The following is a 27557-nucleotide window of genomic DNA, read 5'->3' as shown; positions in this document are numbered from 1 at the left end:
GATCTTGTAGGAGGCAGACTGTCACTCTTTTCGGAAACTTGGTTTGGGGACGTGCAAGATCTGTGGGTCCTGGAGGTTATCGCTCAGGGATACAGGATAGGTTTTAAGTCTCATTCACCCAGGGGTAGATTCCTCTTGTCAAACCTATCTTCAAGGCCAGAAAAGAGAGGCCTTTCTAGGGTGTGTGAGGGATCTATCCTCCCTGGGAGTCATTGTCCTGGTACCTCTTGCAGAAAGAGGTCTGGGATACTACTCAAACCTGTTTGTGGTCCCAAAGAAGGAGGGAACTTTCTGTCCAATTCTGGACCTAAAGTGCTTAAACAAATTCCTATCTGTTTCCTCGTTCAAGATGGAGAGATTAAGGTCCATCCTTCGCTTAGTTTAGGAAGGACAGTTCATGACCACAATAGATCTGAAGGATGCTTACCTTCACATTAAAATAGACATGGAACACTTCAAGTTACTAAGGTTTGTGTTCCTGGACCAGCACTTCCAGTTTATTGCACTTACGTTTGGTCTAGCTACTGCTCCAAGTTTTTATGAAGGTTCTACGGGCTCTGCTTGCAGTGGCCAGAACCAAGGTTATAGCAGTAGCGCCATACTTGGACGATATTTTGGTTCAAGCACCATCCTGTCGTCTGGCAGCAGACGATTTGAAAGCTCTTCTATTTTTTTTTTCTTCGATCTCATGGATGGTAGATAAACTTAGTAAAGAGTTCTCTTATTCCCAATACCAGGGTGGAATTCCTGGGTACTATAATAGATTCCATATCCATGAGGTGTTTGCAGAGATTTGCGACAGATGGGGGTCGCCGGAGATTGATCTCGTGACGTCCCAGCTCAAATCCAAGCATAGTGGCCTGCATCAAGCAGGAGCAGGCATCAGTGATACTAATTGCTCCATCGTGGCATGAAGGATGTGGTTTGTGGACCTGGTGGGGATGTCTTCTTGTTCTCTGCGGCTTACTGCATGGAGATTGAATGCTTTGTCTTCGCCAAGAGAGGTTTCTCTGAGAGGGTTATTGACACACTCAATCAGGCTCGTAAGCCTGTTACTCGTCGCATCTATCATAAGGTGTGGAGAGCTTACTTATTCTGGTGTGAGGAACCTGGTTTCGTCTGGCATAAGGTCAGGGCTGCCAGGATTCTTTCCTTTCTCCAGGGAGGGTATGGAGAAGAGCCCGGACATGCAATCCTTCATTAAGGCTCTGATCAGGATCAGACCTGTGTTTAGATCTAATGCTACATCTTGGAGTTTGAATCTTGTTAAGTTTTTGCAACGGGCTCCATGTGAGCCTATGCACTCGATTGACATTAAATTTTTGTCCTGGAAGGTTCTTTTTTTATTTGCTATTGCGTCGGCACGCAGAGTTTCTGAAATGGCTGTCTTGTAATGTGAGCCTCCTTATCTGGTATTCCACGCTGATAAGGCGTTCCTACGTACCGCTTGGGTTTTCTTCCTAAGGTGGTGTCTGATTGTAACATCAATCAGGACATTGTGGTTCCTTCCTTGTGTCCTAGTCCTTCTTCTTCAAAGGAACGTTTACTTCCTAATTTGGATGTGTTTCAAGCTTTGAAATTCTTGAAAATCTTCAAGCTACTAAGGATTTTAGACAAACTTCTTCTTTGTTTGTTATCTACTTTGGGAAGTGTAAGGATCTGAAGGCTTCTTCGACTTCTTTTTGGTTGAGGAGTGTTATACGCTTAGCTTATGAGTCATCGAGACTTAAACCTCCTCAGAGGATTACGGCTCATTCCACTAGAGCGGTGGCTTCCTCTTGGGCCTTTAAGAATGCGGCCTCTATGGATCAGATTTGTAAGGCGGCTACCTGGTCCTCCTTACATACTTTTTCAAAATTCTACACATTTTATGTTTTTGCTTCGGCTGAAGCAGCTTTTGGGAGAAATGTTTTGCAGGCTGTGGTGCCCTCAGATTAGGGTCCGCCTTTCTTTTACCCCTCCCGTTATCATTCAGTGTCCTCTACAGCTTGGTATCGTTTTCCAAACAGTAAGAAATGATGTCATGGACTCTCCTCACTTTAAGAAGGAAAACATAAATTATGCTTACCTGATTATTTTATTTCCTTCTGTATGAGGAGAGTCCACGGCCCCCGCCTGTATACTCCGATGGGCGGACCAAAACTTAATTTCTCTTCTGGCACCATTTATACCCTGATATTTCTCCTACTGTTCCTTGTTCTCTTGGCAGAATGACTGGGATGTGAGGGAAGTAGGGGGAGTATTTAAGCCTTTGGCTGGGGTGTCTTTGCCTCCTCCTGGTGGCCAGGTTCAGTATTTCCCTACAGTAAGGAATGATGCCGTGGACTCTCCTCATACAGATGGAAATGAAATTATCAGGTAAGCATAATTTTGTTTTTCAAGTATTTTTAGTGCAAGAACAAATTGAGGAAAGGAGCGCTAAAGATAAGGACAAATACCAATAGACCACAAGCAACAATAAAACAATTACAGGAAATGCAGGAAAATTCTACGGAAATAACATTGTTGGCTAAATACCGACTGGTATAGTAAAAATGGCGTGCTTGTTACAACACCAAATAACTGAATAAAAACAAACAAATGAACCAATATCTGAAGGTGATGTCAAAAATTGTCAGTAAATAGCAGTTTATAATTACTATCGTATGTGAAATGTGCTCTATTGAAGATATTGTCCCAATCCAACACTGAAGAAAAGGAGATCCTGATTTCTGTGTTTGCTCTTCACAATGTTGCTGCTTCTGTTTGACGGTAGATCTTAGCAGAGAACCAGGTCAGGAAAAACATGTGAAAAGAAGAAAACACAGCGCATCCACGATTCAAGGTACATTTAAATACAGGTTAAAACGCAAAAACAAATAAAAATGCACTTACAAGAAGTGAATGTAACATGCCCATCTGTGGAAATGCTTCAACAGTCTGTTGATATCAAAACTCCCATGGACCGGGTTTGTCAAGAATTATACTCTGTCTAAGCCTCTGTTCCAGATTCCTTGTCCGCTTATCTGTTGGATTTCCTGGTGCCTGACTTCTGCTTCGCTTGAGACCTCTCTACTGGATTATTCCCTTGGTACTGTGTTTAGTTTCTGGACTGATTTCCTGGTATCTGACCCTCGCTGGTTTCCTGGTAACCTCTAAGGACTGTCCTAGGACGAAACACGGACGGTATATTCAACATCTAAAGTATCCACATTAAGTTGCGGGCAGCCTAGTGGGGGATCAAACCCGGTTCGTGGGAGTTTTGATATCAACCGACTGTTGGAGCATTTCCACAGATGGGCATTTGTTACATTCACTTCTTGTAAGTGCATTTTATTTGTTTTTGCATGTTAACCTGTATTAAAGTGTACCTTGTGGATGTGCTGTGTTTTCTTCTTTTCATTTGTAGTGCAAGGTTTTAATTTTAAACCTACATGAAAATTAAACTAGATAAAACATGCATTTTTAAGAAACTTTTTGGTTTACTTCTATTATCAAACTGACTTGGTCTGACTTGGTCTCCTGGTATACTTTGTTGAAAAGCGTCCTTGGGCTCAGGAGTAGCAATGCACTGCTTCGAGCTAGCTGCTAATTGGTGGCTACACACATGCCTCTTGTCATTGGCTCATCTTAAGTGTTCCCAATACTACATTGCTGTCCTGGAACTAAAAGGTTTAAAGTGGCAGTAAACTCCTTTTAATTACAAGACATTTCTGTTGGGTTGATATAGAACAACTTATTAGCCAAGTCTTTGTTTCCAAACACTTCCAATCTGGGCTTTAGTCCTCAGACCACTGTTGTAATGTTAGTATAAAGTGAATTGTTTTGCAGTATTATCAGTTAAAGCCAATTCGGTACATATATGTAGCAGGGTTAACCTTGAAGTCAGCAGGGTGCAATTCAAGGTCTGAGAGTTAGAAATAGCTATATTTTCAGATCTAAATTACATGAAAGGGGGGCAAAAGAAATAATGGACATATTTAGCAAAGTTGTTTCATTAAGTATAATTAAATATTTTATATAAAAATCTCAAGGTGTTTACTGTACCTTTAAACACATTGTTATATGCAAACAATAGTGCAAAGGTTTTTTTTAGTGCAAAGGTTTTTAGACAATGGAAACATTGGTAATGCAAATTTCTGACGCGGCACTCCTGTGTTCTTAACTCTCATAAAATTAACCATAAATATACGTATAGTAGTTTACAGTACACTACATTGACTATATTCAAATACTATCACAATAACATTTATTTCTTTCATGTAATTAGCAAGAGTCCATGAGCTAGTGACGTATGGGATATACATTCCTACCAGGAGGGGCAAAGTTTCCCAAACCTCAAAATGCCTATAAATACACCCCTCACCACACCCACAATTCAGTTTTTACAAACTTTGCCTCCTATGGAGGTGGTGAAGTAAGTTTGTGCTAGATTCTACGTTGATATGCGCTCCGCAGCAAGTTGGAGCCCGGTTTTTCTCTCAGCGTGCAGTGAATGTCAGAGGGATGTGAGGAGAGTATTGCCTATTTGAATGCAGTGATCTCCTTCTACGGGGTCTATTTCATAGGTTCTCTGTTATCGGTCGTAGAGATTCATCTCTTACCTCCCTTTTCAGATCGACGATATACTCTTATTTATATACCATTACCTCTACTGATTCTCGTTTCAGTACTGGCTGGTTTGGCTTTCTACAAACATGTAGATGAGTGTCCTGGGGTAAGTAAATCTTATTTTCTGTGACACTCTAAGCTATGGTTGGGTTTCTTGGAAAGTTTTGTTCCTTTTGGCAATCTCTTCTGCCAGAAGAGTTTCTGAATTATCTGCTCTTTCTTGTGAGTCTCCTTTTCTGATTTTTCATCAGGATAAGGCAGTGTTGCGAACTTCTTTTGAATTTTTACCTAAAGTTGTGAATTCCAACAACATTAGTAGAGAAATTGTGGTTCCTTCATTATGTCCTAATCCTAAGAATTCTAAGGAGAAATCGTTACATTCTTTGGATGTTGTTAGAGCTTTGAAATATTATGTTGAAGCTACTAAGTCTTTCCGAAAGACTTCTAGTTTATTTGTTATCTTTTCCGGTTCTAGAAAAGGCCAGAAAGCCTCTGCCATTTCTTTGGCATCTTGGTTGAAATCTTTGATTCATCTTGCCTATGTTGAGTCGGGTAAAACTCCGCCTCAAAGGATTACAGCTCATTCTACTAGGTCAGTTTCTACTTCCTGGGCGTTTAGGAATGAAGCTTCGATTGATCAGATTTGCAAAGCAGCAACTTGGTCCTCTTTGCATACTTTTACTAAATTCTACCATTTTGATGTATTTTCTTCTTCTGAAGCAGTTTTTGGTAGAAAAGTACTTCAGGCAGCGGTTTCAGTTTGAATCTTCTGCTTATGTTTTTTATTAAACTTTATTTTGGGTGTGGATTATTTTCAGCAGGAATTGGCTGTCTTTATTTTATCCCTCCCTCTCTAGTGACTCTTGCGTGGAAAGATCCACATCTTGGGTAATCATTATCCCATACGTCACTAGCTCATGGACTCTTGCTAATTACATGAAAGAAAACATAATTTATGTAAGAACTTACTTGATAAATTCATTTCTTTCATATTAGCAAGAGTCCATGAGGCCCACCCTTTTTTTGTGGTGGTTATGATTTTTGTATAAAGCACAATTATTCCAATTCCTTATTTTATATGCTTTCGCACTTTTTTATCACCCCACTTCTTGGCTATTCGTTAAACTGAATTGTGGGTGTGGTGAGGGGTGTATTTATAGGCATTTTGAGGTTTGGGAAACTTTGCCCCTCCTGGTAGGAATGTATATCCCATACGTCACTAGCTCATGGACTCTTGCTAATATGAAAGAAATGAATTTATCAGGTAAGTTCTTACATAAATTATGTGTTTTACCCGATAAATTATTTTCTTTCTTGGTAATGAGTGTCCACAAGATTCTTACTATTCGGAATTACATCATCTGGCCACCGGGAGGAAGCAAAGACACCCCAAACCATAGCTCTTAACTATCCCTCCTCCTTCCTCTTCCCTCTCAGTAGTCTTCTAGCCGAGGATAAGGAAATAGTAAGCAACATAAAGGTGTAAACACAAGTAAGGAAATCATCAGCACTCCAGAATTCTTTTATGGCAATTTATTCATAAATTGCCATAAAAGAATTCTGGAGTGCTAAGGATTTCCTTACTTGTGTTCATACATTATTTGGGGACCTGGCAGTACCCTCAGATCCTACGTGCACCCCTCCATTGTTGTGCTGTTCTCTCCACTATTATATTGGATGTTATTATTGCTGAGATACGTGCACACTGAGGATATTAACCACGCAATTTGGCAACGATGACCCACAAGGAACCGATGGCAGCAGAATGTTTTCTTATTCTGATATAGATGCTGCAAGGATCACGGCCCTTATGAAGGCTTCAAGGGACTTTCTAAGGTCTGCTCCTGGAGAACCTGTGAGCAAAGAATATGAGGCGTTAAAGATAAAAAGGATGAATTGGGTTTTACACGCTACCACATTAGTGGAATATTAGAGGGTTAAAAGGATCCCCAGGGGGCTTCAGATGAGCACTTGCCCTACCCTATTGAATAATAAAGTGTATTGCGATAAGTTTGAGGCAATGCTAAACAAATGTTCGTACGATCTCATGGTATGGACAGTAGAATCATTACAGAGGGAAATGGAAACCCAAGAGGATAGCATTAAAAAATACAGAGAAGGGGTTTGTGTCCGAGCAGCGATCCTGAGAGGTTGCATTCCCTTAGAGCTCCAGCTGATATTCCGCCAATATCGGAAACATCCTACAGTAAAAAATCATCATAATCAACTTGTATCACAAAGATACTAAGAAGCACTATACTCATCAATTTATTTGCTGTACTCCTGACGCTGGTGTATAAGATCGGACGATTAAGGCCTGGAGAGGCGGCTCGTAACAGGCGGCATTACCCCCCTCGGGAAACCGAGGTAAATTGCCTAAGTCAGACACAATGGCAATAACGATATAATATAATACAATTTTGCAGAACTTTACAACAAAAGGAGGGGAAAAAATGACTGAATAAAGGGGGGTAAACGCAATCTACAAACACGCTACTGCATGTCAAAGATGGTGACCGAACAAGCAGAAGGCCCTCTAGCTCGCATAGACCGTTGCTTGGAGCGGCTTGAGGATCGTTTATTGAATCTCCTAAACAAAGCACCTTGGGACTACTTGGTGAACTTACACACTTCACAACGAAAGATGACGGTCACCGTGGACCCGGTTGCGGTCTCTGAAAGCGTGGGGGTGGCGGTCAAGAGCGCTCCCGTTGAGCCCCTCTGCTGGAGAGATCCACCGCAAGGAAAAATCCCTTTAGCTGACCCGAAGCATTCACGCTGCGAGGCGACACCACAGAGGAGTAAAGACACTCTTTTGGCCACTACTTTCCAGGACAATGATCACATCTCATTGAATAAACAGAACACTCATGAAACTATGAGACCATACGCTTCCGTAATAGTCCCATATGCGGTTGCATCACCACTTGTGCAGTCTCCTGCGGACATTGGGATCTTGCCGACTGAAAAGAACTCCACAGGTACTGTGCCTTTGCGGGAGCTTAGGGGGACTCCTGCACCAATGCATACATTAGCACGACACATACCTTGCTTGTCGGTACACCCTGGGCCGGTCCCTATGTTTCCTATATGTTGTATCAGAACATATCTGCATACACTGAGGGCCGTGCCTATGATGAACACTTGGAAGTCAAAGCAGCCTTGCCTCTGAGTTCAGAAATACAGCGGCTTGCAGAATTCCCTGCCAATGCACTACTGAATGCCATTTTTCACTTACATGAAATGGGGTTCTCTATCTTCGTGCAGCCCCACTCAAAATCTATTGTTCTTTTTCCTGCAACTGGAGAGAGCTAATTCACAGCCTTTTTATCAAATAACGAAACATCCGGTTGGTGTGTAGAAACTCCATCTGGCTATTCTTGTCCTTGTCAGTTCAGTGTGTGTTGCCTTGTTTTCTTTTTTTCACAGGTCCATTCCAGCAATGTTAGTAGATAATAGTAGTTAAAGGGACACTGTACCCAAATTTTTTCTTTTGTAATTCAGAAAGAGCATGCAATTTTAGGCAACTTTCTAATTTACTCCTATTATCAATTTTTCTTCGTTCTCTTGCTATCATTATTTGAAAAAGAAGGCATCTAAGCTTTTTTTTGGTTTCAGTACTCTGGACCACACTTTTTTATTGGTGGATGAATTTATCCACCAATCAGCAAGGACAACCCAGGTTGTTCACCAAAAATGGGCCGGCATCTAAACTTACATTCTTACATTTCAAATAAAGATACCAAGAGAATGAAGAAAATGTGATAATAGGAGTAAATTAGAAAGTTGCTTAAAATTTCATGCTCAATCTGAATCACGAAAGAAATTATTTGGGTACAGTGTCCCTTTAAGCTAATAATTACATGACATCTGTTTGTATACCGCTAGATACAGTATTATAAAATGGTAGGGAAACCTCTTAGCTCAACATTAATCCCGATGTGATCCTTAATCGCCCAATGCATACTAGTATGAAAACCTAGACAAACCAAACCTCTATTACAACGCCACAAAGACGTGGGTCTTATGTACAGGAAATTATAATAGATAGGTACATGTGCCTTATATATAACAGTGACCACTGGAACTCTGTACCTTAGATAGGATTCACTGTTGTGGCCCGCGGCCGAGGCCATGATGGAGAATTGTGTTCCGACAATTTAACCAGGCGTCAATATTTGTCTTAAACTTTAGATTATAAGATTTTAGACTATAAGAATTTTATGATGTAGACCATACAAGCTCAAATTACCAATAGTAAGACCCTGTGCCATAACCAGAATTCCCTTACAGAATACAATGGATAAACATATTTTTATTTCCCTAATATATTAACCGTATTAACTATAAGATGTCTGTTTTATTGCCTTTTATATAACTTTTGTTTCTCGCACTATAAAAATGTCTGGCTTAGGCAGGTGCATCTTGATAACTAGATTGTTTAGCTATATCAGCAGTAATATTGGCTTAGATGCACCTTTTCTTTAAAGGGACACTGAACCCAAATTTTTTCTTTTGTAATTCAGAAAGAGCATGCAATTTTAAGCAACTTTCTAATTTACTCCTATTATCAATTTTTCTTCTTTCTCTTGCTATCATTATTTGAAAAAGAAGGCATCTGAGCTTTTTTTTGGTTTCAGTACTCTGGACAGCAATTTTTTATTGGTGGATGAATTTATCCACCAATCAGCAAGGACAACCCAGGTTGTTCACCAAAAATGGGCTGGCATCTAAACTTACATTCTTGCATTTCAAATAAAGATACCAAGAGAATGAAGACAATTTGATAATAGGAGTAAATTAGAAAGTTGCTCAAAATTTCATGCTCAATCTGAATCACGAAAGAATTTTTTTGGGTACAGTGTCCCTTTAAATGTTTTCTTTCATGTTTAAATCACAACCCCTTGGACTCTGACTTATATTGCTACGCAGGTCCAAAAGTGGCCTTACATATTGATATAAGGGGAAGAAAAATGAGGACTTTTAAAATCCACTTCAGATATGTCTTGAATATTCGATTTATGTTTTCAATTGTGTTAATTATGCTTTTTGACCTCAATAAAAATATTATTAAAAAAAAAATACAGAGAAGAACTCCTTAACTCTGTCTACGAAAGATTTTGATACAATGGAGAAAAGGATTAAAACAAAAATCAAAGGAGAACAAAAGATCATAAAGGATACCAAGTTGTTGAAATTCCAAAGATGATAAAGATTATCGTCAAGGCAGAGTCTATTGGTGGCGTTCCGGTAACTATGGTAACCAACAGGCACAGGGGCCCAGAGGCAGACACAGGACCTATCCACGTAAAGAGAAATGGCAACGTCATGGAGGTACGACTAGTGAATCCAGTGTACCGGACACGTCATCGGAAGGATCCTCCCCTTTGGAGTCAAGCAGCGGCGAGGAGAACGCTGCCGCCACAGGGGGGGAGCTGCAAACACCACAGGAACAGCAAGCGATGTACCGAGATCAGACCGCAAGATGAAGAAGAACTCAAAAAGGTAACAGGACATTACACTGACTGTAATTATACTGGCCAAGAGGGACATGATACTGTAATTAATGCTTCAAGTTATTCCCTTACCACCAATTAATTAAATCTACTGAACAAAGGACTTTCATTTTGGCCGTACCAAGATACAGATTTTTTTGAATTGGATAAAGATCTCCAAAAACTATATTGAAATATTAAATTAGTGTGGTTTAACAGCAGCTATGGTGTAAGTAATGTTAATAACAATGTGAATGAATGGTCTCTAAAAAATCTGGGACTACGTAAGAAGGGTAGATTTTAATCTAAATATGAATAACCATAGTGTAAACACCTTTATTAATTTAATTGAAAACGGGGTAACAAAATTAAAATGTGAATATAAAAATAAAGATCACACGAAAATATGGCAAAGGGGTCAAAGAGTGAAATTAACAAATTTCACCAGGGATGAGTGTTGTACATTAAGTAAATTAAAGGAAAATCAAAATATCATATTTAAGGGGGCTGACAAGGGAGGGGCCACAGTCTTGTTAGATAAAACATACTATATACAAGAAGTTATGTCACAATTGGGAGACACTAATACTTATAAAAAGCTTAAAAATAATCCCCTACATAACATTCAAAAGAAAATTACAGCAATCCTAAAGAAAAGCACTAGATAAAGGTATAATAGATAAAAATTTGTTTGATTTCCTCTATATCTCCTCCCACAAAACCCCATTTTCTATACGGTCCATAAGGACAACCAAAGGCCACCAGGTAGGCCTATAGTCTCTAGTGTGGACTGCATTTATACCAACATCTCTAAATTTATTGATAGAATACTACAACCAGAGGTGGTAAAAATGTCTAGCTACCTTAAATATACCAATCACTTTTTAGAGAAGGCAAAAGCATTAGATTTTCCAAATGATAAATATCTCTTGTTCACCATGGATGTCAGAAGCTTGTATACTTCCATAAATCATGAAACTGGCATAGCCATTATCAGCAAAAATCTATTGGTGAACAAGAGATATTCTTATGAACAGACAGACTTCATTGAGGAACTGTTTAGGCTTATCCTTTATTGGAATTATTTCCTCTTACAGGATCAATGGTTTGTTCAGACCAAGGGGACGGCAATGGGTTCCAACGTGGCCCCATCATACGCCAACCTCTTCATGAATGAGGTTGAGGAAAGCATGGTCTATGAGAATAATTTATTCAAACAATATAGTGCCATTTGGTGGCGGTACATAGACGATGTGCTTGGCGTATGGTGGGGCAACGTGAAATCCTTACTACAATTTTTAAGGGATCAAAATTCTAAAGTAAGAGACTTGGAGTTCACTGTCGGTTACAGTGAGGAATCGGTACCATTTTTGGACACAAAAATATACAAGTCTGGACATCACTTAGAGTTTGATCTATATGTGAAAGACACGGATAAAAATAATTTAGCTTTCAACCTAGACCACTAGTTGATTCCTTACCCAAAAGCCAGTTCCTCAGGGTTAACAGAATTGTGAGTGATAAAGACAGAAAGAAGATTAGACTGAAAGAAATGGCAAAAAAATTCACTGATAGAGGTTATCCCCCTAAACTTCTAGATACAACTATAGAGACATTATACAAAACCAGAGAAATAACACATAGGAATAAGGAAAACATAATGGTATTTGTCAGCCAGTACAATCCATTAAGTGATACAATTGCTAGTCTTATTAGACAGAATTGGCATATCCTTAAGGATTGCAACAAGGGTGTAGTTCAATTTGAAGAACCCCCATTAATGGCCCATAAAAGGGTAAAGAACGAGTTGCAATTCTATAATAAGGGGTACAAATTTTCATCACCCATATAGTGGTACAAAATATGGCATAAGAGGCTACTTTACTTGTGAGACCACCTATGTGGTCTATCTAATTAATTGTCCTTGTTCCATGGTATACATCAGGGAGGCGACCCGTAAGGTCAGGGATAGAATGAGCCAACATCGCTCTAACATCAGATGTGAGAACCTTGAGGCTCCCCTCTCTAGACACTTCCTTGAAAAAGGGCACAATACTAGCCAACTTAGATGGCAGGTTATAGACCACATTAAGCCCAATAGGAGTGGTCTAGACAGGGAGCGTCTCCTTAAACAAAAGGAAATGTGATAGATCCACAAATTGGAAACTCTGGCCCCTAGGGGCCTTAATAGAGATTATGACCAGTCTTGCTATTTCTAAATGACTGTTTCTTCAGTTCTGTTATGCCATATAAAATGTAATGATCCATATAGTAAATCTATCAGCATCTGTTTCTAGGTTTTAGTATTTACCATTAGGGTCTAATGTTTTTAATATATGTGTACATATGTGTAATAAAGTTTTCTATTGAATGTAATACTGATAGGCTGCCAGTAGAGCTCCACTCCAGGTGCATTGGCGCCAAAGTGAAAGGTTTAAAAGGTAACACTGTAACTATTGAAGTATCAAGCATGAATAAGGGGCTGTGACCCCCAAACATCGCTACTTTGTATCAATAAATTGCCATAAAAGAATTCTGGAGTGCTGAGGATTTGTGTTCATACATTATTTGGGGACCTGGCAGTGCCCTCATATCCTACGTGCACTCCTCTATTGTTGTGCTGTTCTCTCCACTATTATATTGGATAAAGGTGTAAAGAGGTGCAAAGTAGGACTGCTGCCACCGGAAATAAATGGGCTGGTTTGTGGACTGGAAAATTATTTTTTCAGGTAAGAATAAATATTTTCTTTCTAATGGCAGTGAGAGTTCACAAGAATCTTACTCTTGGGAACCAACACCCAAGCTGTGGAGTCCATGAAAAAGTTTGGTGGGACAAAAGCAAGGCATGCTTCTATTTACCAGGCACCACCTCTTGAAGAACCTTCCTGCCAAATGCGGCCCCCAGGGGATTTTAATGTAGAGGTATGCATCTTTCAGGTCCACTTTATAGTAGTTTCTATTATATGCAGTTAAATAAAAATTAGTTTATACTGTCCCTTTAAGAGCAAGTGGTTTTCAGACTGCTGCTTCCTAACATATCCAACAGCTCAGAGGTAGAGGAGTGAAATCATCTTGAACTAATTTGTACGGGAAGAATGACAAGTCCTACTGTCGCACAAGTGCTTTTGCAATAACTGCAGGGGACTAATGCCTCCTCACAAGCCCGGAGCACAAGAGGACAGGTTTCCTAGCTGGGAGTTCTGCCATCCTGTTTTTTAGTGAACGGAGTCCTATTGTGAAGTTAAGAGAAGAATCTACTTGTAAAAGTTTTGGCATTTGTAAGTTGGCATTTCTTTCATGTAATTGGCAAGAGTCCATGAGCTAGTGACGTATGGGATATACAATCTTACCAGGAGGGGCAAAGTTTCCTAAACCTCAAAATGCCTATAAATACACCCCTCACCACACCCACAATTCAGTTTTACAAACTTTGCCTCCTATGGAGGTGGTGAAGTTTGTGCTTGATTTTCTTCTGTGATATGCACTTCTCAGCATTTTGAAGCCCGTTTCCTCTCAGAGTACAGTGAATGTCAGAGGGATGTGAAGGGAGAATCACCTATTGATTCTATGGTTTTCCTCACAGGAAATCTTTTCAAAGTTAGGCTTGAGAGGTCACAAAATGCTGATGTTTATTGCGTCATTCTTGGCGTAAAACGTTTTTTGGCGCGAAGGTACGTTCGGTGACGCAAATTAGTCATTTCCGGCGTCTTAGTTGACCCAGGGTTTCCTTGTAAGGTTGCATCTGCCATGACGCGAGTTGCGTCATTTCCGAATGTTAGCGCCAAAAAAAATCATTTCGCGTTGTGCGTCATACTTGGCGCCAATTAATTTAATTATTTAAACCCCACTTCCTATATGCTTCTTGCCTTTTTCTATGCTCAGAGGGCTATGCTGTTTGCATTTTTTTCCCATTCCTGAAACTGCCATATAAGGAAATTGATAATTTTGCTTTATATGTTGTTTTTTCTCTTACATTTGCAAGATGTCTCAATCTGATCCTGTCTCAGAAACCACTGTTGGATCCTTGCTGCCTGATAACAGTTCTACCAAAGCTAAGTGCATCTGTTGTAAATTAGCGGAGATTATAACTCCAGCTGTAGTATGTAATAGTTGTCATAAGCTTTTACATGCAGTGAATGTATCCATCAGTACTAGTAAAAGCCTGTTATTCCTTCAACATCTAGAGTACATGATATCCCTGTGAATATAAAAGATTTTATTGCTAATGCGATTCAGAAGGCTTTGTCTGCTATTCCACCTTCTAATAGGCGTAAAAGGTCTTTTAAAACTTCTCATAAAGTTGATGAAATTTCAAATGACCGACAACATACTGAATTATCCTCCTCTGATGAGGATCTATCTGATTCAGAAGATCCTACCTCAGATATTGACACTGACAAATCTACTTATCTCTTTAAGATGAAGTATATTCGTTCCTTGTTAAGAGGTGTTGATTACTTTGGATATTGAAGAAACTTGTCCTCTTGATATTAAAACTAGTAAACATTTAAATTCTATTTATAAACCTCCTGTGGTTACTCCAGAGGTTTTTCCAGTTCCTGATGCTATTTTTGATATGATTTCAAAGGAATGGAATAGGCCTGGTACTTCTTTTATTCCTTCTGCTAGGTTTTAAAAGTTGTATCCCTTGCCAGCAATTAGATTGGAGTTTTGGGAAAAAAATCCCCAAATTTTATGGGGCTATTTCTACTCTTGCCAGATGTACTACTATCCCTATGGCAGATAGTACTTCCTTTAAGGACCCTTTAGATAGGAAACTTGATTCTTATCTAAGGAAAGCTTATTTATATTCTGGCTATCTTCTCAGGCCTGCCGTTTCTATGGCTGATGTGCAGCTGCATCAACTTTTTGGTTGGAAAGTTTAGCGCAACAGGAAACGGATCCTGATTTGTCTAGCATTGTTCACTTGCTTCAGCATGCTAATCATTTTATCTGTGATATTTTTCATATCATCAAAATTGATGTTAAATCTATGTCTTTAGCTATTTTAGCTAGAAGAGCTTTGTGGCTCAAATATTGGAATGCTGAAGTGGTATCCAAGTCTAGATTACTATCTCTTTCTTTCCAAGGTAACAATTTATTTGGTTCTCAGTTGGATTCAATTATTTAAACTGTTACTGGGGGGGGGGGGGAGGGAGTTTTTTTTTACCTAAGGATAAAAGATCTAAGGGTAAATATAAAGCTTCTAATTGTTTTCGTTCTTTTCGACAGAATAAGGAACAGAAAACCAATCCTTCCCCCAAAGAGTCTGCTTCCAATTGGAAACCCTCTTCAAGTTGGAATAAGTCCAAGCCTTTTAGGAAACCAAAGCCAGCCCCCAAGTCTGCATGAAGGTGCAACCCTCATTCCAGCTCAGCTGGTGGGGGGCTGAATAAAATTTTCCCAAAACATTTGGGCAGATTCTGTCCAAAATCAATGGATTCAGAGCATTGTCTCTCAAGGGTATCGAATAGACCTCCTGTGAGAAGATTTTTTTCTCTCACACGTTCTAGCAAATCCAGTGAAGGCTCAGGCCTTTCTGAAGTGTGTTTCAGATCTAGAGCTTTCAGGGGTAATTATACCAGTTCCGTATTTTAGGAACTGGGTCTGGGGTTTTATTCAAATCTATTTATTGTCCGAAAGAGTTTTATTCAGGCCAGTTCTGGATCTGAAAATTTTGAACCGTTTTGTAAGAGTACCAACTTTCAAAATGGTGACTATAAGGACTATTCTGCCTTTTGTTCAGCAAGGTCATTATATGTCCATGATAAACTTACAGGATGCAGATCTTCATATTCCGATTCATCCAGACCACTATTGGTTTCTGAGATTCTCTTTTCTAGACAAGCATTACCAATTTGTCGCGCTTCCATTTGGCCTAGCGACAGCTCCAATAATTTTTTCAAAAGTTCTTGGTGCCCTACTCTCTGTAATAAGAGAACAGGGTATTGCAGTGTTTCCTTATTTGGACAATATCTTGGTACTAGCTCAGTCTTTACATTTTGCCGAATCTCATACGAATCAACTAGTGTTGTTTCTTCAAAGACATGGTTGGAGGATCAATTTACCAAAAAGTTCCTTGATTCCTGAGAAAGGGTCACCTTTTTAGGTTTCCAGATAGATTCAGTGTCCATGACTCTGACTCTAACAGAAAAGAGACAAATGAAATTGGTTTCAGCTTATCAGAACCTTCAGTCTCAATCATTCCCTTCAGTGGCTATGTGCATGGAGGTTTTAGGTCTCATGACTGCAGCATCGGACGCAATCCCCTTTGCTCGTTTTCATATGCGACCTCTCCAGCTTTGTATGCTGAATCAATGGTGCAGGGATTATACAAAGATATCACAATTAATATCCTTAAATCCCAATGTTCAACTTTCTCTGACTTGGTGGTTAGATCACCACCGTATAATTCAAGGGGCCTCTTTTGTTCGTCCAACCTGGACTGTAATCACAACAGATGCAAGTCTTTCAGTTTGGGGAGCTGTCTGGAGATCTCTGACATCACAAGGGGTTTGAAAATCTCAAGAAGCAAGGTTACCAATCAATATTTTAGAACTCTGTGCTATTTTCAGGGCTCTTCAGGTTTGGCCTCTGTTGAAGAGAGAACCATTCATTTGTTTTCAGACAGACAATATCACAACTGTGGCATATGTCAATCGTCAGGGTGGGACTCGCAGTCCCCTAGCTATGAAAGAAGTATCTTGGATACTTGCTTGGGCGGAATCCAGCTCTTGTGTTTCTGCGGTACATATCCCAGGTGTAGACAATTGGGAACTGGATTATCTCAGCCGTCAGACTTTTCATCCGGGGAGTGGTCGCTCCATACAGATGTTTTTTCAGATTGTTCAGATGTGGGGTCTTCCAGAAATAGATCTGATGGCTTCCCATCTAAACAAGAAACTTCCCAGGTACCTTTCCAGGTCCAGGGATCCTCAGGCGGAGTCGGTGGATGCATTAGCAGTTCCTTGGTTTTACCAACCTGCTTTATATCTTCCCGCCTCTAGTTCTTCTTCCAAGAGTGATCTCCAAGATCATCATGGAACATTCATTTGTGTTTCTGGTAGCACCAGCATGGCCTCACAGGTTCTGGTATGCGGACCTTGTCCAGATGTCTAGTTGTCAACCTTGGCCACTTCCTTTAAGACCAGACCTTCTGTCTCAAGGACCGTTTTTCCATCAGGATCTCAAATCATTAAATTTGAAGGTATGGATATTGAACGCTTAGTGCTTAGTCATAGAGGTTTCTCTGACTCAGTGATTGATACGTTACAGGCTCGTAAATCTATTTCTAGGAAGATTTATTATCGAGTTTGGAAGACCTATATTTCATGGTGTTCTTCTCATAAATTCTACTGGCATTCTTTTAGAATTCCTAGAATTTTACTGGTTCTTCAGGATGGTTTGGATAAAGGTTTGTCTGCAAGTTCCTTGAAGGGACAAATCTCTGCTCTTTCTGTTTTTATTTCACAGAAAGATTGCTAAGCTTCCTGATATTCACTGTTTTGATCAGCCATTGGATCGTATCAAGCTTGTCATTAAACCAATCTCTCCTCCTTGGAGTCTGAATTTGGTTTTGAAAGCTTTACAGGCTCCTCCTTTTGAGCCTATGCATTCTTTGGATATTAAACTACTTTCTTGGAAAGTGTTGTTCCTTTTGGCTATTTCTTCTGCTAGAAGAGTTTCTGAATTATCTGCTCTTTCTTGTGAGTCACCTTTTCTGATTTTTCATCAAGATAAGGCAGTTTTGCGGACTTCATTTAAATTTTTACCTAAAGTTGTGAATTCTAACAACATTAATAGGGAAATTGTTGTCCCCTCTTTGTGTCCTAATCCTAAGAATTCTTTGGAGAGATCCTTACATTCTATGGATGTTGTAAGAGCTTTGAAATATTATGTTGAAGCTACTAAAGGTTTTAGGAAGACTTCTAGTCTATTTGTTGTCTTTTCTGGTTCTAGGAAAGGTCAGAAAGCTTCTGCCTTTTCCTTGGCATCTTGGTTAAAGCTTTTGATTCATCAGGCTTATTTGGAGTCTGGTCAGGCCCCGCCTCAGAGAATCCCAGCTCATTCTTCTAGATCAGTCTCCACTTTGTGGGCTTTTAAGAATTAAGCTTCAGTTGATCAGATTTGCAAAGCAGCGACTTGGTTTTCTTTGCACACATTTACTAAATTCTACCGTTTTGATGTGTTTGCCTCTTCAGAAGCAGTTTTTGGTAGAAAAGTTCTTCAGGCAGCTGTTTCAGTTTGATTCCTCTGCTTATGTTTTAAGTTTTTTTTCTTTTTAATTATGAGAAAAACTTATTCTTTTGGTTGTGGATTTAATTTTCTTCAGCGGAAAATTGCTGTTAATTTTTATCCCTCCCTCTCTAGTGACTCTTCTGTGGAGTTCCACATCTTGGGTATTACTATCCCATACGTCACTAGCTCATGGACTCTTGCTAATTACATGAAAGAAAACATAATTTATGTAAGAACTTACCTGATAAATTCATTTCTTTCATATTGGCAAGAGTCCATGAGACCCACCCTTTTTATGGTGGTTATGTTTTTTGTATAAAGCACAATTTATATTTCCAATTCCTTTTTTGAGGCTTTTTACTCCTTTTTTTTTTTATCACCCCACTACTTGGCTATTCATTAAACTGAATTGTGGGTGTGGTGAGGGTTGTATTTATAGGCATTTTGAGGTTTAAGAAACTTTGCCCCTCCTGGTAGGATTGTATATTCCATACGTCACTAGCTCATGGACTCTTGACAATATGAAAGAAACAAATTTATCAGGTAATGTTTTTTAGCTGACAACAATGTATATCTGATCTTCTTAGAACCTAGGCAAGAGGTATTTTTCCATTCATGATCTCATATGTGTTGGGTTACCACATACCTACTAATTATGAATTGTATGTTTTCATGAGAATGAGAGCAAGCAAAATTTATACACAAGATAAATTACTTTCATATTTGTGCAAACTTATGAAGGCTCATTAGGCCTCATTTTTTTCTCCAATTATATTTTTAGTCTGTTTTTAATTTAGTGAATTGTTGAGAAGAAAAAGAGTAGAAATGTTGTAATAAAAATGTCACAAGGCTAAAAATAAGCAACTAAAACATTTCATCTTAAAACTGCTGCAACTTCAGTTACAAACCAGAATGTAGCAGGGTTACAGTCATTAGCACTTCTGCAGGGGTGATTGGGGGGGAGTGCTATACTATATTACTTTTGCATCCCAAATTTTAAAGGTGCCAAATTATAGTGTAAGTGTGTGTGTGAAGCGCTAAGCTAGACCCACCTAGCCAATCTACGATGACTGCCTCCTTCCCTGACAGTAATAAAAGAACAAATTTTTCAAATGGAATTTGTAGATGGCGCTCTAAGCTGTGGGAATGTTTTTCAAAAATAGGAACAGATATATAAATATTTATATATGGATTGGCCTTCTGTTGTGAGTGATATACTTCAATAATTTAGCCGAGTGAATGAAAAGGATTCTCTTAGAGGTGAATTCCAAATACTATTTTATTATTGGTTTCTGCAGTCTTAGCACTAAAAAATCGATAACTATATAAATAGAAATACAATAATATTCATTCAACGCACCTCATTCATAACACTCATCCATCAAAAAACATCAATAAAAACATAAAAAATTATATCAGAAAATGCATCTGTGAATTTAAAACAATAATATTCTCCCTAAGATATGACTTTAAAAGACCCTCTATCTAATACATCAGCAGCAATTTGTTAAATATTCAATCCAAACAATATACAAAGTGTCCTTTTTGATTCCGAATATGCCTCCAAATGAAACTGAGAACCAATATTGGCAAATTGTATCTTTTAGTTTCAGGGTTAATTCCCTTTAAAGTTCCTTTAAAATATGTTTAAACACGAGAGCTGCTCCTTATACAGGCAATCTGTTTACAAATTCTCCGTTTACTTTCTTATTCAAGATTCCACAGTCAATTGTGCGTTAAAGTTGGACTATCCACAGTCTTAAAAACAATCACTTTGGGGGCGGAGCCTACAGCTGTAGCGGCAAGACGTGTCTTGAGGGAGCTCCTGGCTCTACTTTGAGTTCTACACGATAATTTTATTGTTTTCCTCTAAAACTGAGTCTACTTCACAGCTAACTACTACAGGATTCAAGAATTTGTCATCCCTGGGAGGAACTCTCTGGATTAATCTTTGCCTATGTTCTACAGTTAGGCCTCACGGCTGCTGCATTCACACTGTGTTTGCCGGTTTGTGGAGCCGGGGCTGCCGCATATTCCCCCCCTAGGAGACTGGGGTTACGAGTAGTACTACTTACTACTATTGATGCTTTTTTGATCTGGGACCATATAATATCATACTAGCTATGCGCTACGGATAAAGGGAGAATTGACAGCCTCTCTATTCATACACGCACCTATATAAGATGGCGTCTGGAGCTAACATATTACTCGAGGCCGTGACAAGCTTGTTAAATGAGCATTACGAGAAGTTACTACAAGCCTTGAATGCCGAATGGAGTGACCTTCGTAAGCTCACTAAGCAAATTGGACATCAACATTTGCTGGCAAGAGGGTCGGGGGAGAAGCCTGACAGGGTCACAAGTGCTCGGGAGTACAGTCTAAGCTTGCCAAACTACCCCAAACCCATGGTCCGACTAAGGCACTACAGAATGTGAGCTTACCAGCAAACAATCCTCTGGCTAAAGGTTCCGGTGGTGGCCTGGACACGAGAGTGTTAACAGTGCACTCCTCCGTGAAGAACCCAAAGTTTAGAGATCCGGAAGCTGATGCTTGCGCTGGTTTGGCTGTTGCTCCCCCTGACCAAGAGGCGACTTCACTAAGCCTCAGAGACACAAACAAGATGGCACAGGTCCACAGCGTCTGGAGGGTGCCTAGAAGGGAGTGGAAGCAGTATGAGGTAAAGCCTGTTTATCACCCGGTACACACTGCAGAGGGGACATGGGCTAAGACAGAGAAAATCCCCTCTACAAGTCATAATCACTTTCTGAACAGGCTGCGCTCGCACGGTGGTGTTGCCGAACAGGACACCCCCCACGGAACTTTATGCCAGCTTACCTTTGATTCTGGGGGCTCTTAGATACGACTTCTCATGCAGCTGACCATAATGGCTTCAGGCCGGTTGTATCTTGTGCACGGCCCAATCTTGGTCGGTGAGATCCTGGCTGAAGATGGAATGAGGTGATCGCTATCTCTAGTTCAGGGTGAACAGTCATACACACACATGGCATATTGTTGCAGATTAAGTTAAAAATGTCAGAGGGCATCTGTTTTTACTAAGGGGTATGTCGACACCATAAGTATAGTCGGGACATATACTAGGAGACCTATCCCAATACTACTTGTACGGTTCTTGTTTTTCTCCATATTCCCCGAAATACCTACTATTGCTGGCACGCAACAGATTTATAAACATTACTCTATGGAGTTGGACATATAGCTACCAGCAAGATACTTTTCATGCCACTATAAATCTGGTCATAGGGGTAAAACTAGCACAGCTATTCCCTTTTCCCTTCCTAGATTATGAGCTGGTAATAAATATAACACTGGAGTTTTCAATCTGCAGAGTTCTCCTTTGTGGTGCTTGTTAGTATCTTGTCAGTAATAGAAACTACCCATTATAACATGTTTATGGATGACAGACTTCTTGGTATGCTCTTTCTCCTTACTATGTTAGAAGTGTATAGTGCAATTTATATTCTAAATACTGGAAGATTCAAATGTCAATATAGTTTTTTTTTCTTATTATGGGCTTAAGTAAATGTTTTCCATGTACATCAAATGTACTTAAAGTATGCTATTTCCCAAACCAGCTGTTTGCATTTGGGGTCCAAAAGTGGCCCATTTTGTTATTTTCTTTGTTTCCCCTAAAACTCCCTTTTATGTCTCAAAGTCCTTTCAGGAGGTCCAAGAGAGGCTTCTATTTTCTATATAAGGGAAGTCAATGTTTACAACTTTATCTTATATTTCAAGGGGACTCTTCTTAAATTAAAAATCTGAGGTTATCTTATAACTGTATAATTGGGAGATTAACTGTTGGCATAGTGTGACACTTAATGTGTATATTATATTGTGATTATTCTATGCTTTTTGAAACCAAGTTTTTATTTGCTTGTACCATGTTTTTTTTGTTTTTTTTTCCTTAACAACCTCAATAAAAATATTTAAAAAAAGAAAAAAAAACAACAATCACGTTAAGATAATTCAATGTATGTGCACATAGAATTCGTGTAACTTTTTAGCTTTACTGAAGCAAGTTAATCTTACTGCCTAGGTGTATGAGCTTGCTTCTGTGTACAACGCTCTCACCTGCAGTACCTCCAGATATTGCAACTTGTACTTGCCCAAAATGGTAATTAATCTTGTGAACTTATGGGCAAAGAAACTATAAAAGAACCTTTAATGGGACAGTGTACACACATTTTCCTATAACTGCATGTAATAGACACTACTATAAAGATGACTATGCACAGATATTGATATAAAAATCCAGTATAAAACCTTTTAAAAGCTTACTTAGAAGATCCCAGTTTAGCACTGTTGATGAGGTTAGGCTGGGACATCCAGTGAAAGAGGCTAGAAAAACAGGAACAGGCAGACACTCCCCACTCCCCTGCATATGAAAAGACACATTACACACCCAGGAATCTGTAGACATCTGTATACATCTTAAACTTTGGGGCTTGGTTTAGGAGTCTGAAAATCAGCACAAGATTTAAAAATAAGCAAAACTATACATTTTTACAAAAACACTTCCTGATGGGCTATATAACTGAATCATCTACAAAACATTAATGCAAAGAAAAATCCAGTGTACAATGTACCTTTTTAAAGGGGTAGTGTACTGCAAAATTGTTTTCAGTGACTTGTTATACCAACTACAGAGTATAACATCTTTGGGAAATGACAACCTAATCAAATTGGCTGTTCTTACAGGGAGAATAGACTTCCTCTTATCTTTTATATATATATATATATATATATATATATATATATATATATATATATATATATATATATATATATATATATATATATATACACAAATGCTCCTTAGCTGTATACACAAAGTCCAATACTTAGAGGGAACATATAGCGCTGCGGAATCTGTTGGAGCTCTACAAATAACTAATAATAATAATTGAAAATGGTTATTCTAGTGCCAATCTCCCCCCCCCCCCCCCCCCCCCACACACACACACACTGGGTGGTGCTGTCTCTTGTTTACATAGCTTTTTGTACCAATCACTGCAGTATTTAAATTTTCAGTATAGGTTGTTACTTTTTAGCAGGCAAAAAGTTATTTCAAATGACAACATAAAGGAAACGTTTGTAAACTATTTTAATACACCTGAGCAAAGTCTTAAATATGTTATATGTTTAAAAATGATATCTAACAATTGATATAGCAAATGGATTTAAAAGCAAACATTTGCAGCCGGTGAAACCAAGCAGTATGGTGGTAGACTAAGGTTGAAGTGGATTTGGGTATTCATCATGATATTGCTTTGCCACTCCTGGTCTAAAACCACCCTAGTTATATTATTTCCGGATTAGTCTTGTTAAACCTTGTTGTTCAATAGTTGGTGTTGCAGTATGTCACATCTCTCTATAGCAGCCAAAAGTTTACTGCAAACCTCACCTTAAAGGGATTGTAACGTCAAAATTAAACTTTTTTACGATTAAATTCCAGCATTTAATCCCAGTTCGGGGTGTTTCGAGGGCTATATACCCTAGACTCCTTACATTATCAAAGATGTCTGTTGCTTTTTTCGTCCCTCTTTTTCCCTCTCCGCTTTTCCCCTTCCCAGGATGTATAGTCACTTCGCTCCACTACTGAATAGACTAGGGGGTATGCTAACTATAGAAAAGGCAGCTGAAATTAATAGTAGGAAAAGGAATCTGTACTTTTTGTTTTTTGTTCATGTTTAGAAACACATTTCGTACTAAAACAAGAGGGCATGTTAGCCCCAAATGTTTACAAATGTTTTGACAATATTACTAAACCCATCCTCTAAGAAGCAGAAAGGATTCAGGAGAGACACTTGTATAATAGCATATAAAAAAGGAAAACCTTGAGCTTAGACTTGCATACGGACAATACATCCCAGCACTAAGGGGAACACTGACGTCTAAATTCTACAAGTGGGCAAATGGACTCTACCTTTTTCAGTTAACATCGTCAGTCTCAATCTTGAATCCTGTACCTCACTACGATTAAGGGGTTGCGGTCCATTGATTAGTTGTATACATTGTATCTTGAATGTTCCCCTCTGATGACATTGCAATGCTGTATTATTTTTTTGTGCCTTATGAAAGTGCTAATAAAGCTCATTTAAAAATAAAATAAATACAGCATTTAATTTTAAAAGATTTTTTTTTTTTTTAAATTTTGCTTCTATTATCAAATTGTCTCACAGGAGCTTAAGATAGTGCATGTGGCAGCAGTTTGTAGCTAGCTTAAACTTTGTTTTAAACTATGGTAACATAGAGTGCTCTAAGAACACGTGCATGCTCCTGGGCTCCTATCAGCCTACCTAGGTTTATTGTTAAAAAAAAAAAAATAAAAAAAAAAAAAGAGAAAACAAGTGAACAAATTTGATAACGGAAGCAAATTGCCTGTTCTGTCTCATGAAAGTAATTTTAAATTTACTTTCTTAACATTTAATTCCTGCTACATTGTGGTTTTTGAAGTCCTTATCCCAAATGAATCATGCTTGATGCCTTGGTGTCACACTTGACTCAGATCTTTAGTTCGCTCCTCACATCAAGTCTTTGGCCGATTTCATGCTCTTTTAACTTTAAAAAAAAACTTACATTTTGCCACTTTGTCACACAAGACATAACTAAGATTTCAATCCACTCTCATCATTTCCCACCTTAACTATTGCAACTCTGTCCTCTCTGGTCTCCCTATCTGCCATCTATCTCCTTTACAATCCATATTGAATGCCTCTTTCCGGCTTGTCTTCCTTATGTCGCTCTTCATCTGCTGCACCTCTCTGCTAATCCCTTCCTCTTTCCTTCCTCTTGCCTCCAGAATAAAAAATAAAGAGAACAAGAGGGGCGCCTCATGTGCATATCAATATGCTATATAGTAATGTAAATCAAGTAAGCCAAGTGGGTACTCACATGCGACTATAGTACACTTATGTACTGGTAGGTGCAGGCTGGAGTCTTAGGGTGTACCAGATGATCTCACAATGAAGCAATTAGTTAGGCTGCTCTCCTCCTCATAGACAAAGCCAGAGCTGTATAGATAATAATAAAGAACAAGAGGGGCGCTTCATGTGTGCATCAATATATCCATATATGTGAAATCAAATAAAAAAAGCCAAATGGGTACTCACAATTAGCCAAAGTACACTTATGTACTAGTAGGAGCTGGCTGGTATCTTCAGACACCACCTAACCTCTTACTCTGAACATATAGAATGTTTTTCACAAGAAATTGTTTGTATAAAAAGCACTTAGAACAGTCCCAAATGTGTGTTAAATAGCTAGAGGAATGAGGATTACACAAAAACTTACCACAAAGGAAACTCTGCATCTACAATTGATAGAGCAGTTTTACACACTTCTTCTGACTATCCATCAGCACATATTGTGACTAAGATCCCCCTGCACGATCTACTCTGCACCTGGAGAGGTTTAGCTGGTACACCTGAAGATACCAGCCAGCTCCTGCTAGTACATAAGTGTACTATGGCCAATGGTGAGTACCCATTTGGCTTTTTTTCTTTGATTTCACATACAGTATATGAATATATTGATGCACACATGAGGCGCCCCTCTTGTTCTTTATTATTATCTTTACAGCTCCAGAATAAAAATCCTACCCTAACATTCAAGGCCTTTGATAACACTGCTCCCCACTATAACTCTGACCTTGTCTCCAGATACTCTCCCTCCTGACCCCTTCGCTCTACTCAAGACCCCCTTCTTTCCTGTCTTGTTACCTCCTCACATTCCCTGTCTACTGCACTACTCCTGAATGGCCCATATCTTGTGGAACTCTCTGCCTCACTCCACAAGTCTTTTTAACTTTTTCTTACCTCAGTTCCTCACCTCTTTTGCCATCCCCTTGAACCCTCTTCACATGTAAGCCTACAAGACCAGCTGTGTTATGCATCTTTCATGAGATGATTTACAGTAGTGCAACTCTTGGCAGGACCCTCCACCCATTTGCTCTTATAAATGCGTTTTATACTTCTGTTATAGTAGAACCTGTTGACGCTCTACAGATAACTGATAAAAATAATAGCAATAGTGCACATTGAAGTGTGACCGCTTCCACTAACATTTCCAGTAACTGTTTTCATGAGTTAGTGTCATTGCAGCAAAAACTTGAAAATATTTTTTCATAAAATATGTAAAAATAAATAAATAATTTGTCCTAAATAAAAATCGTATGTTTCTGAGGGTTGATAGGTTGAAGGAACTATATTATATATATATATATTATTATTATTTTAAGTGCTAAGCAATTATTTTATTCAATAGTCAGTTTGCTATCTGTCTTATAATTTATACTAAGAAATAACTGATAATTATATTACATTAATACGTTTTTTTTCTTTCCATCAGAAAAGCAGCAGCTCAGAGTCTTTAAGTGACAAGGGCTCGTCTGAGCTGAAGAAAAGCTTTGATGCAGTTGTGTTTGACGTTCTGATGGTTACCCCAGAAGAATATGCTGTAAGTTGTTGTTTTTATTTTTTTGTTTTTTTTCCATTCATTCTGCACGGCTCAGTACATTGTAAATATAAGCAACTTAGGCAGTGAAAATTGTATACAATAATATGAGGAATACATGTATAGATTTCATGAGATTATGTAATAACCGTGACTGTCTTTTATATGTATGTGTTTACTGTTTCCATGACTCCAGTAGTGTATTTAAACCTTGACCCGGTAGCATTAAAGGGATAGTAAACCCCAAAATTTTCTTTTATGATTCAGATAGAACATACAATTTTAAACAACTTTCCAATTTAATCCCATTATCAAATTTTCTTCATTTTCTTGTTATCCATTGCTGAATGGACAGCATTGCACTACTGACAGGAAGCTGAAAATATCTATTTAGCCAATCACAAGAGACAAATGTGTGCAGGCACCAATTAGCAGCAGCTCCCACTAGTGTTTGATATGTGCATATTCATTTTTTAACACTGGATACTAAGAGAACGAAGCACATTTGAAAATAGAAGTGAATTTAAAAGTGTCTTAAAATGACATGCCTATCTGAATCATGCAAGTTTAATTTGGACTTTCCTATCCCTTTAAACTATGGTCTATGATTACGGCACAATTTCTGGAGCTGAAATGCGTCAGACCCTTTGCTACCTTTTATTTTATGCATGTTTGAATAAATATACTTTCTTTCATGTAATTGGCAAGAGTCCATGAGCTAGTGACGTATGGGATATACAATCCTACCAGGAGGGGCAAAGT

The 27557-nt window shown here is 38.7% G+C and overlaps 1 protein-coding gene across 6 annotated transcripts in view; it reads left to right on the top strand.

Annotated features, from left to right (window-relative positions):
• The window catches only part of RALGPS2 (Ral GEF with PH domain and SH3 binding motif 2), a 619002-nt gene that overhangs the window by 195354 nt on the left and 396091 nt on the right, over nucleotides 1-27557 (top strand). For all 6 annotated transcript variants that reach the window (XM_053693284.1, XM_053693289.1, XM_053693287.1 and 3 more), the window contains one exon: nucleotides 26691-26798. In XM_053693284.1, the coding sequence (XP_053549259.1) occupies nucleotides 26691-26798 (108 nt within the window). The remainder of the gene's footprint in view (nucleotides 1-26690; nucleotides 26799-27557) is intronic.

The sequence above is a fragment of the Bombina bombina genome, chromosome 10 (assembly GCF_027579735.1).
Source record: "Bombina bombina isolate aBomBom1 chromosome 10, aBomBom1.pri, whole genome shotgun sequence".
NCBI lineage: Eukaryota > Metazoa > Chordata > Amphibia > Anura > Bombinatoridae > Bombina > Bombina bombina.
Note: the sequence above shows the minus strand (reverse complement) of the source record. Positions and strands in the feature narration are given on the sequence as shown.